The sequence below is a fragment of the Pantherophis guttatus genome, chromosome 4, assembly GCF_059756535.1.
Source record: "Pantherophis guttatus breed Tessera chromosome 4, ASM5975653v1, whole genome shotgun sequence".
NCBI classification, from domain to species: Eukaryota; Metazoa; Chordata; class Lepidosauria; order Squamata; family Colubridae; genus Pantherophis; species Pantherophis guttatus.
The window spans coordinates 1202753-1216813 of record NC_142066.1 but is presented as its reverse complement, the minus strand read 5'-3'; the positions used below and the strand labels follow the sequence as shown (position 1 = coordinate 1216813).

Genomic DNA, 14061 nt, shown 5'->3' with positions numbered 1-14061 from the left:
TTATATCTCAACCTCGTCCACTTTCAGTTGAGTGGACTTCAACTCCCAGAATTCCCCAGCCAGCAAGTTTTTACCAGAATTTAGCAATGGGTCGGATGAGAAGAAATGTGGCTCAACTACCTACATCGCATTTTTTGGACTGGGCAATTTTTAAAAAAATAGATAGTGGAAAGGTGGCTGACGTAATATACCTCGATTTCAGCAACGTGAAAAAGTAACCAATGAGAAGCTACATTAATAAACAGGCCAAAGGTGGGCTAGATCAGGGGTCTCCAACCTTGGCAACTTTAAGACTTGTGGACTTCAACTCCCAGAACAGAGAGATTGCAGAGGAAGGGATTATAAGAGAGTAAGCAGGCCAGAATAGGTTTACATACAAAAAAAAGAATGCATTAGTGCTAGGGAATTCTGGGAGTTGAAGTCCACACATCTTAAAGTTGTCAAGGTTGGAGACCCCTGGGCTGGATGAAAATTAAGTGAGAAACTGATATGCTAGCTGGGGAATTCTGGGAGTTGAAGTCCACCCATCTTAGAAGGGCGAGAAACACTGACTTAGAGCAAGGATCTCCAAACATGGCGACTTTAAAACTTGTGGACTTCAACTCCCAGAATTCCCCAGCCAGCAAGCGGTTTACCAGAATGGGTAGGACAAGAAGAAATATGGCTACGCTACATTTGCCGCAATTTTTTTTTTTTATAAAGTAACTTTTTAATAGATGGTGGGAATGTGGTCCCTATAATATACCTTGATTTCAGCAAAGTGGAAAAAAAATAAGTCATGGTAAGATAAATTAATAAAAGAGTTAAAGGCAGGCTAGATGGCAAGACAATTAAGTGGGAAATTATGATGCTGTCTGGGGAATTCTGGGAGTTGAAATCCACCCGTCTTAAAGAGGTTGTGAAACACAGCAGGGGCCACTTTAAGACTTGTGGACTTCAACTCCCAGAATTCCCCAGCCAGCATATCCATTTCCCATTTAATTGTCATACCTGGCTGGGGGAATTCTGGGAGTTGAAGTCCACCAGTCTTAAAGTGACGGTAGCTGGAGGCCGCTGACTTAAGAGTCAAAAACAAAGCCCAGAATTTCTCTTCCAGTCCATTCCCTTTTTATTTTATTTTTTTCAACCCTTCCGCTTATATTAGAGGTGTTATGCCAGCTTTGCGCACGTGTGCTTCGATTAGGTCATCCCAGCCGCGGAAATGGCTTTGCGTCTATTTTAAACGAAAGAAGCCGAAGAACACGATCGATCGGAAAGCATCTTTTTATATCTTTTCTTTTTCTTTTGCCTGGGCTAAATATTTGCACCGACTTCTGACCGATCTCCTTCAAAATTCATCATCCTTCCATCCCGGGGCTCTTTTGCTAGAGATAACGAGGCCCGGCCATTAGTTATTCAACACTTTTTAATGAAATATTAATTTCTGCTGCGCCTGAGTAAATTTCACGCCCAGAGATGGAGCGAAAAGGGGAGAAGGAGGGAGGAAAAGGAGCCACACCCCATGCCGATGTGGTGGATGATGCCCGTTTTAAGGCTGCACACCTCACGCCCAAGCTGGCATCGTCGGCCTCAAAAAATCAGGAATCCTCCCTCTTCATGGCTGAACTACTGCTTGCTGCACTATAGGGCCCATCCTCCACAGCAAAGGATTGCATGAGGAGGCTTCAAGGCAAAATGCAATGTTTTTAATAATATGCCATTCCGGGGTTTTGTGTGTGTGTGTGCGCATTGGTTAGGTGATGAAAATATTCAGATCATTCACAGGACCGGTGGGAAAAGCAATGGAAAATCAGGATTGTGGTGTTTTATTGCACAACAATGCTGCACAATAGGAATGGGACGTCACAACAACCGTTTTTTTAAAGCCATGCTTTAAATCCCACAATCTGTGTTTCTCCACCGTGGCCACTTTAAGACAGATGGACTTCAACTCCCAGAATTCCCCAGCCAGCATATCAGTTTGCCACATCATTGTCATGCCGTCTTAGCCTACATTTAACCGGTTTATTACCATATTTTTCAGAGTATAAGACGCACTTTCCCCCAGTGGTGAAATCCAATTTTTTTTTACTACCGGTTCTGTGGGCGTGGCTTGGTGGGCGTGGCAGGGGAACGATACTGCAAAATCTCCATTCCCTCCCCACTCCTGGGAAAAGGATATTGCAAAATCCCCATTCCCTCCCCACTCTGGGACCAGCCAGAGGTGGTGTTTGCGGGTTCTCTGAACTACTCAAAATTTCCGCTACCGGTTCGTCAGAACCTGTCAGAACCTGCTGGATTTCGCTCCTGACTTTCCCCCACTCTAAAAGTGGGTGAAATTTTCGATGCATCTTATAGACTGAATACAGGCCCGATTTTGGGCTCCCAAACCCTTCGTGTGTCACGTTTTTGCCCTCCCCAGCCCCTAGAAGCACTCTGCAGGTCAAAAATGGGTGCGTTTTTGGCAAAAACAGGATGCGTGGAGGGTTCAGAAGGCCAAAATTGGGCCTGTTTTTGGCCTGCAGAATGCTTCTGAGGGCTGGGGAGGCCGAAAACTATTTTTTTTCTTCTTTTCTAAATCTAGGTTCATCTTATAGTCTGAAAAATATGGTAATTTAGTTTTTCATGGGTTATTTTTTTCATTTGCTGAAATAATGATATATTATGTCCACCACATTCCCACCATCTATTTAAAAAAATTACCCAATCAAAAAAAAACAACCCGTGATCTCTAGCCAGATTTCTTCATGGTGGCTGGGGAATTCTGGGAGTTGAAGTCCACAAGTCTTAAAGTCGCCATGTTTGGAGACCCCTGATTTATGGGAAAGGAAAGGGGTCTGGTGGACATGTTTCTTTTCTTCTTCTTTTTTTTTTTATTTTTTTTTTAAAAATTGATTTATATGCCGCCCTTCTCCGGAGACTCAGGGCGGCTTACAAAGCGTTAAGCAATAGCCTTCATACTTCTGTATATTTATACAAAGTCATCTTATTGCCCCCACAAACTGGGTCCTCATTTCACCTACCTTAGAAAGGATGGAAGGCGGAGTCAACCTTGAGCCTTGGTGAGATTCGAACCTGCAGTAATTGCAGGCAGCTGGTCTTAATAACAGGGTGCCTTAGACCACTGTACTACCAAGGCTCTTATCCGTTTTTTGACCCAAGAAACAGTTGGATTAGACCAGGGGTCTCCAAACCTGGCCCCTTTAAGACTTGTGGACTTCAACTCCCAGAATTCCTCAGCCAGCATTGCCTTAAAAGAGGCCAGGTTTGCTGGCTGAGGAATTCTGGGAATTGAAGCCCATAAGTCTATTTTTAAACATGTTTTTTTTAAAATTTTATTCCAAAGAAAGTTAAAATGCAAAATATAAGTCTCAAAGAGGCCACGTTTGCTGGCTGGGGAATCCTGGGAGTTGAAGTCCTCAAAATCTTAAAGGGGCCACGTTTATAAAGGCCCTGATTTATGGGTCTGATTCCCCCATGGAAAATTCCTGACCTCTGGACTCATCCCCCCACCCCTCCCCGAGGCAGAGGCCCAGCCTGGGACCCCTCTCCCCCATACCCAGCACGCCGAGACGGTAGTTCAGGGTGACAACAATCACATTTCCATATGCAGCCAGCACACTGCCATCAAACATGTTTCCGGTGCCTTCCATGTACGATCCACCATGGATGAAGAGCATGACGGGTTTTTTCCCACTGTCTCGGATATCTGTGGGGCGAGAAAAGTCACCAGCATGAGGCAGAGGGAACCACGTTATAGCAGTCCATTCTTTGACACGCATCCTTCCATCCTGACTGGGAGATGCCTACAGCCACAACGTCTGAAGGTCCTTAAGAAGAGGCCGGAGATTGGCCATCTTGTCTTCTGAAGACTCAAAGACCCCTTGGAGCCAAGGACCTGCTGTGGTCACCCCAGTCTTTGGACCCAGGAAACGTCCATCCCAAGGGAAGGGGTCCGAAAAGCAAAAGAATCTCAGGCCACAGGGTTTGTGGGGGGTGTACCCCTACTGAACAAAGGAACCGGGGAGATCTTCAAGGAACTACGGACTAGCAAGTCAACCAACCGAGGAGAATTGACTACCGGTAGCACTGATGACGCTGCCTAGTTTGGGGTAATGAAACCTCTGCAAGGAAGCAGCCAAGCTCAGAGAAGAAACTTAGAACTAAGGAGAAATTTCCTGACAATTCATCAGTGGAACCACTTGCCACCAGAAGTTGTGAATGCTCCAACGCTGGGAGTTTTTAAGAAGATGTCGGATAACCATTTGTCTGAAGTGGGGTAAGGTTTCCTGCCTAAGCAGGGGGTTGGACTAGAAGACCTCCAAGACCCCTTCCAACTCTGTTATTCTATTCTATTCTATTCTATTCTATTCTATTCTATTCTATTCTATTACATTCTATTCCGTATTTTCTTTATTCTCTTCTCTTCTCTTCTCTTCTCTTCTCTTCTCTTCTCTTCTCTTCTCTTCTCCTCTCCTCTCCTCTTCTCTTTTCTCTTCTACTCTACTCTACTCTACTCTACTCTACTCTTCATTCCAATATTCTATTCTATTCTATTCTATTCTATTCTATTCTATTCTATTCTATTCTATTCTATTCTATTACATTCTATTCTAGCACCAAGGAACCCTCAACCCAACGGAGCATGGAGGACCACCTAAACTAGTCTCCTGAGAAGAAGCCAAGGTGGTCTACCAGGAGAGGAGAGGCTGGGGTGGGGTGGGGTGGGGTGGCAGGAGGCTCAGGAAGAGCTGGAGCAGGAGGCAATGGGGAGGGGGAGAGATCATGAACTGGACAATTCAGGAGACAAGAAGATCTGGATTTCCACCAGGTGGTTTTTGGGGAGCAACCTAAGTTGAGGAGGAGGAAGAATATGGTCAGGAGGTGAGGAAGGTCAGCAGCAAGAGTTAACGGGGGGTGGGTGGGGTGGAGATGAGATGATGCAGCTGGGCCAGGTGGGCGTTGCAGGGGGGCAGTGGGTGAGAGAAAGGTTGGAAGCTCCAATAAACCAAGCTGCAAACTTATCGGCATGTTCTGGAGATGTTTGATTGGGCTCTCCACTTTTGCCCTTCTTCATTGGGAAAACCGGTTCCCAGGTCAAAGCATTCTTGCAAACTGCAAACCCACCTCTCTATTTTTTTTGGGGGGGGGGAAACAACACCCCCCCCAACCAAATGCCCCCCTCTTTCCCCCCCCCCACCGAAACCCCTGCGTCTGTTTCTAGGTCACATCCCATTTCCATGGCAACCGGGAGCCTAATTAATTCAGTGCAAGGGGAGAGCGTTAATTAGGCGCACTCAGGTCTTAATTAGCAGTTTCCACTCAGCCCCTCCCCTTGTCTTTCCTGAGGGGAAGGAGCAGGGAGGGGGGGCGAGGAAAAGGCACACACCCCCCCAGCATCTGCATGAGGGCACCCATGGCGATCTCTGGGCATCCTGATGGGGGTCTGCGCAGCTGTCTCAGGGGAAGATCCTTGCAAATGCCTCTCCTTCCTTCCTTCCTTCCTTCCTTCCTTCCTTCTCCATCTCATCCTTTCTTTTCCATCCTCTCCCTTGCTCCCTTCCACTTTCTCTCCCTTCATCCTTCCTTCCTTCTTCCTTTCTTCCTCCCTCCCATCCTTTCTCTTCCATCCTTCCTCCCTCCCTCCCTCCCACTTTCCCTCCCTTCCTCCCTCTCCCCTCCCTCTCCATCCTTCCTTCCTTCCTTCCTTCCTTCCTTCCTTCCTTCTCCATCTCATCCTTTCTCTTCCATCCTCTCCCTTGCTCCCTTCCACTTTCTCTCCCTTCATCCTTCCTTCCTTCTTCCTTTCTTCCTCCCTCCCATCCTTTCTCTTCCATCCTTCCTCCCTCCCTCCCTCCCACTTTCCCTCCCTTCCTCCCTCTCCCCTCCCTCTCCATCCTTCCTTCCTTCCTTCCTTCTCCATCTCATCCTTTCTCTTCCATCCTCTCTCTTGCTCCCTTCCACTTTCTCTCCCTTCATCCTTCCTTCCTTCTTCCTTTCTTCCTCCCTCCCATCCTTTCTCTTCCATCCTTCCTCCCTCCCTCCCTCCCACTTTCCCTCCCTTCCTCCCTCTCCCCTCCCTCTCCATCCTTCCTTCCTTCCTTCCTTCCTTCTCCATCTCATCCTTTCTCTTCCATCCTCTCCCTTGCTCCCTTCCACTTTCCCTCCCTTCCTCCCTCTCCATCCTTCCTTCCTTCCTCCTTTCCTTCCTTCTCCTCCTTCCCTCCCTCCTTTCCTCCATCCCATCTTTTCTCTTCCATCCTTCCTCCCGCTTTCCCTCCCTTCCTCCCTCTCCCCTCCCTCTCCATCCTTCCTTCCTTACTCCTTTCCTTTCCTTCCTTCTCCTTCCTTCCTTCCTCCATCTCTCCATCCCATTCTTTCTCTTCTATCCTCCCTCCCTTGCTCCCTGCCACTTTCCCTCCCTCCCTCCCTCCCCCTCCCTCTTCAACCTTCCTTCTCCCTTCCTTTTTCCACCAGCTGTTTGCAGTTAAAATTAACTTTCTTATCACTTTCTCCCTGCTGCTTAATGCCTCCTGCCTTGATTTGGGGAGATTGGACTAGAAGATCTCTGGGGTCCCTTCGAGCATAATATTCCCTGTTCAGTTAAGCATGCCATGGGTTGTTTTCCTTTACCCCATGAGACTTGGCAGTGCCCACTTCCTCTCATGCACCATGGGGCAGGGGGACCTCTTAAAAAATGGCTGAGCTAGCTCCCAGAACCTCCCCAAAACTTGTTATCCAACCATATTAATGATGCGGGGCGGTGAATGATGGTATTAATTGTACACAATGAATTGCATGTCATTTGAATTATAGTTAAATCAAATTTTATTTATGGGCTATATTTCCTACCACCACAGTATACACATCGCTCAACGCATCCTTACCAACTGTCTTCTACGTTCAATTTCAAAGATTATTCCCAGAATTCCTCATACACCAAATACGGGTTAGGCCAGGTTTTTTTTCAACCTTAGTAACTTGGAAGAGGCGTGGGATTTCAACTCCCAGAATTCCCTGGCATGGATCCATTCCTTTTGATATGTATACCCATTGTGGGATGCTTAGTCTTTTGTGATCCCTTCCTCTGCAATCTCTCTGCTCTAGGAGGTAGAGAAAAACATGTATGGCTGGCTGGGGAATTCTGGGAGATGAAATCCAAACCATTTTACAAGTTGCCAAGGTTGATAAACCTTGCTCTAAACCAGTGTTTCTCAAACTTGGTAGCTTGAAGATGGGTGGACTTCAACTCCCAGAATCCCCCAGCCAGCAGCGCTGGCTGGGGGATTCTGGGAGTTGAAGTCCACCCATCTTCAAGCTTCCAAGGTTGAGAAACACTGCTCTAAGCCATCATCATCATCTTCAGGGGTAAAAATCCTGGATTAGCCATACCCAACAGTTGCACGAATTGGGTGTGTCTAGTTTAATTAAAAAAAGGATTAGGGGGGACATGATAGCATTATTCCAGTATTTGAGGGGCTGCCCCCAAAGAAGAGGGGGTCAATTTATTCTCCAAAGCCCCTGACGGCAGGACAAGAAGCAACGGGTGGAAATTAATCAAGGAGAGAATCAACCTAGAACTAAGGAGAAGCTTCCCAACAGTGAGGACAACTGACCAGTGGAATGTCTCGCCACCAGAAATTATGGGTGCTCCATCACTGGAGGTTTTTAAGAAGAGATTGAACAACCATTTGTCCAGAATGGTATAAGGTCTCCTGTTTGAGCAGGGGGTTGGACTAGAAGACCTCCAAGGTCCCTTCCAAATCTGTTATGCTGTTAAGGATGGTTCTAATGTCTACCTAACTCGTTCACGTTGTACACTCTTCATTCATTCTCAACTAGGCCCCTCCCCACATGGCATGTGGTGCCTGAAACTCTCGGGATCCTCAACCAGAAGTCCCCAAACATCTGGAAGGCATCACTATTCTATGTATCCAGCAGACTGCAAGGGTGTTTTCCCAGCAGGAGTGAAACAAGGGTGAACTAATCCCCAGAAGATGTGTAGGTGGGAAATTTGGCGTCCTTCCAGAACCATAAAAACAACCCAATGCGCCTTTCCCAAGCCAGCACATTTCCAAAAACAGTCACACCTCGGAGAATCCTTGAGTCAACTCAAACTCTCTTATTCTTCTCCTTGTAGAACCTAAGTAGGAACTGATTTTTGGGAGCTGAAACATCTCGAGAACTTAGGTAAGGAAGCGGACACTCTCGTTTAAAGCAGGGGTCTCCAACCTTGGTAACTTTAAGGCTTGTGGACTTCAACTCCCAGAACGGAGAGATTGCAGAGGAAGGGATTATAAGAGAGTAAGCAGGCCACAATAGGTTTACATATTAAAAAAAGAATGCATTAGTGCTAGGGAATTCTGGGAGTTGAAGTCCACAAGTTACCAAGGTTGGAGACCTCTGGTATAGAGGACCTCATATCTGCTTTCAGTTGTCTTCTAATTCTGTTAGGTCATTAATGGGAGGGGTCTTCAGTTGCCCCCATGTGACAATAGAAGAGACCAAAAAGAACATCTTCCTAGGTAGGAGAAGCATCCCACTTCTGCAAACATCTGTTGGGGAGTCATCCTCCCCTTGTTGGTATCAGATGGAAACCAGATGTTTTAATGTTGTCATTAAAACATTCAGCGCTTAACTCTGGCCTGACATGAGTTTCAGGTCACCTTCTCTATGTATGGTTTCATCCCAATTGTTCTTCCTTGATGCCTTCTGAAGCAACGTTGAGCAAGCTGGACCAACACAGAGGCAAGAAGACTTCCTAAAACTGGACACCAAGTTCCCCAACAATAGTCCTTCGGTAGAATCTCAAAATGGAGAGTGACGGGTGGATTTCAACTCCTAAAATTCCCCCGGCACTAATGCATTCCTTTTGATCCCGTTTACTCTCTTCTAATCCCTTCCTCTGCAATCTCTCCGCTTTAGGGGATAGGAGGGAAAAAAACAGGCATGGCTGGCTGGCTGGCTGGGGAATTCTGGGAGTTGAAGTCCACCCACCTTCAGTGTCACTTGAGGAGAGTGACGGGGAGGATCCCAAGATCTCCATCCATTAGATAAAACGTTCGGGCCACATCACATCAAGAACATCACGAGTCACTTTCTGTTCTGGACGGATTTCTGCTGGATCGTCTCCAGAAGAGGCTAATCAGGCAGACGCGTCCTGGAATTTCCCCAAATCTTCCATCTCCGACACTACATTTTCATCACGCCTCATTATCAGGGCTCCTTTGCCCAGAAAACGTGGGGGGGGGGAGAAAGGAATCCCAATGCAGGCAGTCCTCGAGTTACGACCACAATTGAGCCCAAAGTTTCCGTAGCTAAGCAAAGGTGAATTTGGCTCCATTTCTGCGACGTTTCTTGCCAGCGTGGTTAAGGGAATCACTGCAGTTGTAAAGTGAGTAACATGGTCGTTAAATGAATCAGGTTTCCCCCTTGACTTTGCTTGTCAGGAGGTCGCATGAACCCCCCCTCCCCGGGAAGCTGCAACCGTCGTAAGTATGAACCAGTTGCCAAGTGTCTGAATTTTGATCATGGCTGCAACAGTCGTAAGTGTGAAAAACAATCAGTTGTTAGTCCTCGACTTACAACCATTCATTTAGTGACCATTTGAGGTTAACAATGGGACTGAAAATTGTGACTTATGGTCAGTCCTCACACTTATGACCATCACAGCATTCCCATGATCCCGTGATCAAAATTTGGGGACTCGGCAACTGGCATTTATTGATGATTGTTGCCGCATCTTGGGGGTCACATGATTGCCATTTGCGACTGTCGTAGCTGGCTTACGACATGGAAAGTCAACGGAGGAAGCCAGATTCCCTTAATGACCATGTGATCCACTTAACGACTGCAGTGATTTCCTTAACAAATAGCAAAAAGAGTCATAAAAGCTGGTGTCTCGCTTAACAACCATCTTGCTTAGCAACCGACATTCTGTCCCGATGGTGGTCATAAGTCGAGGACTATCTGTGCATACAATCAAGGAAAAGTTGCAAGCTCCTCCTTCTTTGGATGGCTGAAGAAAACTTGAAATATTAATTTCTTCAGGCCAACCGTATTTTGCCCTCTGCGGCCCATTTCAAAGAAGGGTGGTTTCTTTAAAATTGTGGTTTGTTACAACAAGCCAGGATTGAACTGTGGCTTTGGAGTCTGGCCTGCTCTGAAACCACCGTTTTATAAGAAACCACATTCCGGTTCCATTCACGGCTGAAACTTCCAGCTTCCTCATCGAGCGAGGGGCTGAAGCTGAAGAGGACTGTGAGGTTGTGACTTGGTTGTGTGAATAGGTCCTTGTGTGCACCTGAGGGATGCACTGGAGCCTCCTCTGCCTTGTTTGCTAATTTTAAGGCTGGGATTTTGTCGGGAAGCAGAGAGGCCGCTAACATCCGGAGTAAAGACTCTACAGTAGTCGGCAAGTTTAAGATGGGTGGGCTTCAACTCCCAGAATTCCTTGGCACTAATGCATTGCTTACTCTCTTATAATCCCTTTCTCTGCAATCTCTCCTCTCCAGGGAGTGATGGGGGGGGGGGGGAAACAGGCACAGCTGGCTGTGGAATTCTGGGAGTTGAACCCCACCCATCTTAAAATTGCCAAGGTTGAGAAACACTGCTTCATAGTGATGCCATTTTGGGGAGGGGGTGAAGGGAGGAGGAGCAGGGCTAACCACCTGTTCAGGTGGTTACCCCCTCAGAAACTAGCATGGGAAAATGTATGTAGGTTGAAGGTTTTTCTTCCTATGATGGCTGGGAATTTACCAAAAATCCTGGACCACTTTTCTTTATGGGTTGAAAGACCCCCAAGAGCTACACCTGAAACTCCTTCCATGAAGATATAAGTAGGCAGAAAGCAACTGACCCCCCCTTCCCCTCCCCCCATTCCTTCAATCCACTCAAAAGGAAACGTAGCTGATCTGTAAATCAATACATTCAGCCAATTTTATATATCTATGTAGATAAATGATAAATACAGTGGATACATGATAGATAGATAGACTTAATGATAGATAGATAGATAGATAGATAGATAGATAGATAGATAGATAGATGATAAAGATAGATATAATGATAGATAGGCAGACAGACAGACGATAGATATTAGATAGATAGATGATGGATGATAGATAGAGATAATAGATAGATAGATAGATAGATAGATAGATAGATAGATAGATAGATAGATGATAAAGATAGATATGATAGATAGGCAGACAGACAAACAATAGATATTAGATAGATGATAGATGGATGATAGATGATAGAGATAATAGATAGATAGATAGATAGATAGATAGATAGATAGATAGATAGATATAGATTGATAGACAGTGTGTGTGTGTGTGTGTATAAATAAAATGGGGGGGGGAGAGAGAATGGTTAGATAGATTGGATGGATGGATGGATGGAGAGACAGAGAGAGAGAGATGATAGATAGCAATAGCACTTAGACTCATATACCGCTTCACAGTCCTTTCCAGCCCTCTCTAAGTGGTTTACAGAGTCAGCCTCTTGCCCCCAACAATCTGGGTCCTCATTTACTGACCTCAGAAGGATGGAAGGCTGAGTCAACCTTGAGCCTGATGAGATTCGATCTGCCAAGCTGCTGGCAGCCGGTGATCAGCAGAAGTAGCCTGCAGTACTGCATTCTAACCACAGCGCCACTGGGGCTCATAGATAAGATAGATAAGATAGATAGATAGATAGATAGATAGATAGATAGATAGATAGATAGATAGATAGATGCGATGGATGGAGACAGATGATATAGATAGACAGGCAGGATGATTGATGGATGGAGATAGATAGATAGATAGATAGATAGATAGATAGATGATAGATAGATAGATAGATAGATAGATAGATAGATAGATAGATAGATAGATAAGGTTGTAGAAAAAATGCTTTTAAAAGCAAAAAAAAAGAAGTTGGCTATGCCCACCATCACATTACCCACCAAGCCATGCCCACAAAATAAGCCACGCCCACAGAACCGGTAGTAAAAAAAATTTAGAACCCACCCCTGGATAGGTAGGTAGGTGGATGGATGGATGGAGACAGATGATATAGATAGATAGGCGGACAGACAGGATGATTGATGGATGGGGAGATAGATAAAGATAGATACAATGGATGGATGGATGGTTGAAGGGAAGATGGATAGATAGATGGGATGGATGGATGGATGAATGGAGGACAGATATAGATATTGTCAGGGTTCCGACTGATGCCCTAATAAAAGCAGTGTCAGGTTTCGAGGTCGTCTCAAATAAATTGCGTTTCAAACAAAGTCTTTGAAGAAAAACTCCTATTTATTAAGCACGACATTCTAACTCTGACTCCATCGAAGCCAACACTGACTTCCAGACCCAAAACCCTCCCTTTCCTTTCCCCACTCCCCTGCACTCATTGGCCATCTTCCAAGTCACTCTACCCCTAACCTACTGCTCCAGCTCAAAGGAATTTCCCCCCTCCCATCCCATCTCCTAGGGGATATTATCTCCAGGGAAAATAAGTGGGTGAAAAGTCAAACGTCCCTTTCCAGACGCCTCCGCTTCTCCTTCTTATGTCAGCACTAGAGTAAATGAAGCTTGAAGTGCTGACATCGAGGAGCCTCAAGCCAGTGATAGAGATAGAGATAGAGAGATAGATGGAGAGAGAGAGAGAGAGAGAGAGAGAGAGAGAGAGAGAGAGAGAGAGAGAGAGAGAGAATGATAGGGGGGAAGACTCTCCGGCATCCTCTCTTTTTTCCCCTCTCAGCCTGAAATAATTTTGCAGATCATATAATTTTGAAATAAGCCTCAGCTGACCCTCCCGGACCTTCCCTCCTGCGGCAATTACACCCCTGTGGACAAGGAGGATAGAAATATATCCGGCAGTGTATTTTGCCTTCCTTTCACAACTCCTATTTAACACCTTTTATTTTTTTAAAGAAAACACCTTTCCTTTATTTCCATCCTTTCTTGCCTTCCCACCACCCCTGGAGGGGGGGCAGAGGAGTGGCAAATGACCCTCAGGCCTAAGCCAGGGTCTTTGGGCGAGGGGGCTTAGGGCCCGATCCAAGCCATACACACAAACACACAAGCATCTCTTGTGCATCTCTTGGGGGTGGGGGGTGGGGGGCAGAAAAAAAACCCTGCACAGCTGCACCAACTCCATAATCCTAGGACAAAGCGATCGCCTGGATTTCGGAGAGGTTTTTGTTTTGGAAATTTCACAGCCCCACCTCCTTCTCTCTCCCCCCCCCCCCCCGCCTGCCTGCGGAAAAGCACCTTTGGGGCTCTGGATGTGAAACGCGGCACGGCCCCGTCACACATTGTGTGCTACATGCTACAAACAACACCCACGCTCTGAAACTGGAGCGCCTCTCTCATCTAATGCAGTGGGATTAACCCCAAATCAGAGCTTAAACCGGACGTGGGGGGGGGGAAATCACTGGCTAAAATATCCCTCCTCCTCATCATCATCATCGGTTGGAAAATCAAGTTTCTAGTCCTGGTGAGGCAAGCCAGTTGATCTCATCAATTGCTGGCTCTAAAGTCCTCTTTTTGTGACGTGGGTAAGCACATAATCACACTAACTTGGTTAAATCATCCCCTTTGGCCGGGGGGGGGGAGTGGGTGGGTGGGGTGGGGGAGTAAAGCATGCCCCCCCTCCCAGGTTTTGTTGAGAGTATCCCATCAGCCCTTGCGGCTGAAGAGGCCTGGCAAGGCTTCGTGACATCATTAAGCCCCTCCCACTGGCCAGGTAAGAGCAATCCGTATAGCTTGACCAGCACAGCCAATCGGTGCTTAGGGGCTTATCCTGGGCTGCCTGGCCGTGCCAGCGAGTCCTGTCCTGGAGAGGCTGGCTTTGTTTGGCAGCTGTTCTTTCTCTCCGGCTCTTTGGCCTGGAGGACCGGGTGGGCAAAATGAATTAGCTGGCAGGGGCATTCCCACAATAGAACTTCCTTCCTTCCTTCCTTCCTTCCTTCCTTCCTTCCTTCCTTCCTTCCTTCCTTCCTTCCTTCCTTTTCCTCCTTTCTCTTTTTTTAATCTTCATTCATTTCTCTCCTTCCTTTCATCCTCCTTCCCTTTTTCTTTCCTC

General features: G+C 46.5%; 1 protein-coding gene across 3 annotated transcripts in view; it reads right to left on the bottom strand.

Annotated features, from left to right (window-relative positions):
- The window catches only part of NLGN2 (neuroligin 2), a 55702-nt gene that overhangs the window by 13452 nt on the left and 28189 nt on the right, over positions 1-14061 (bottom strand). For all 3 annotated transcript variants that reach the window (XM_034404688.3, XM_034404687.3, XM_034404689.3), the window contains one exon: positions 3539-3688. In XM_034404688.3, the coding sequence (XP_034260579.2) occupies positions 3539-3688 (150 nt within the window). The remainder of the gene's footprint in view (positions 1-3538; positions 3689-14061) is intronic.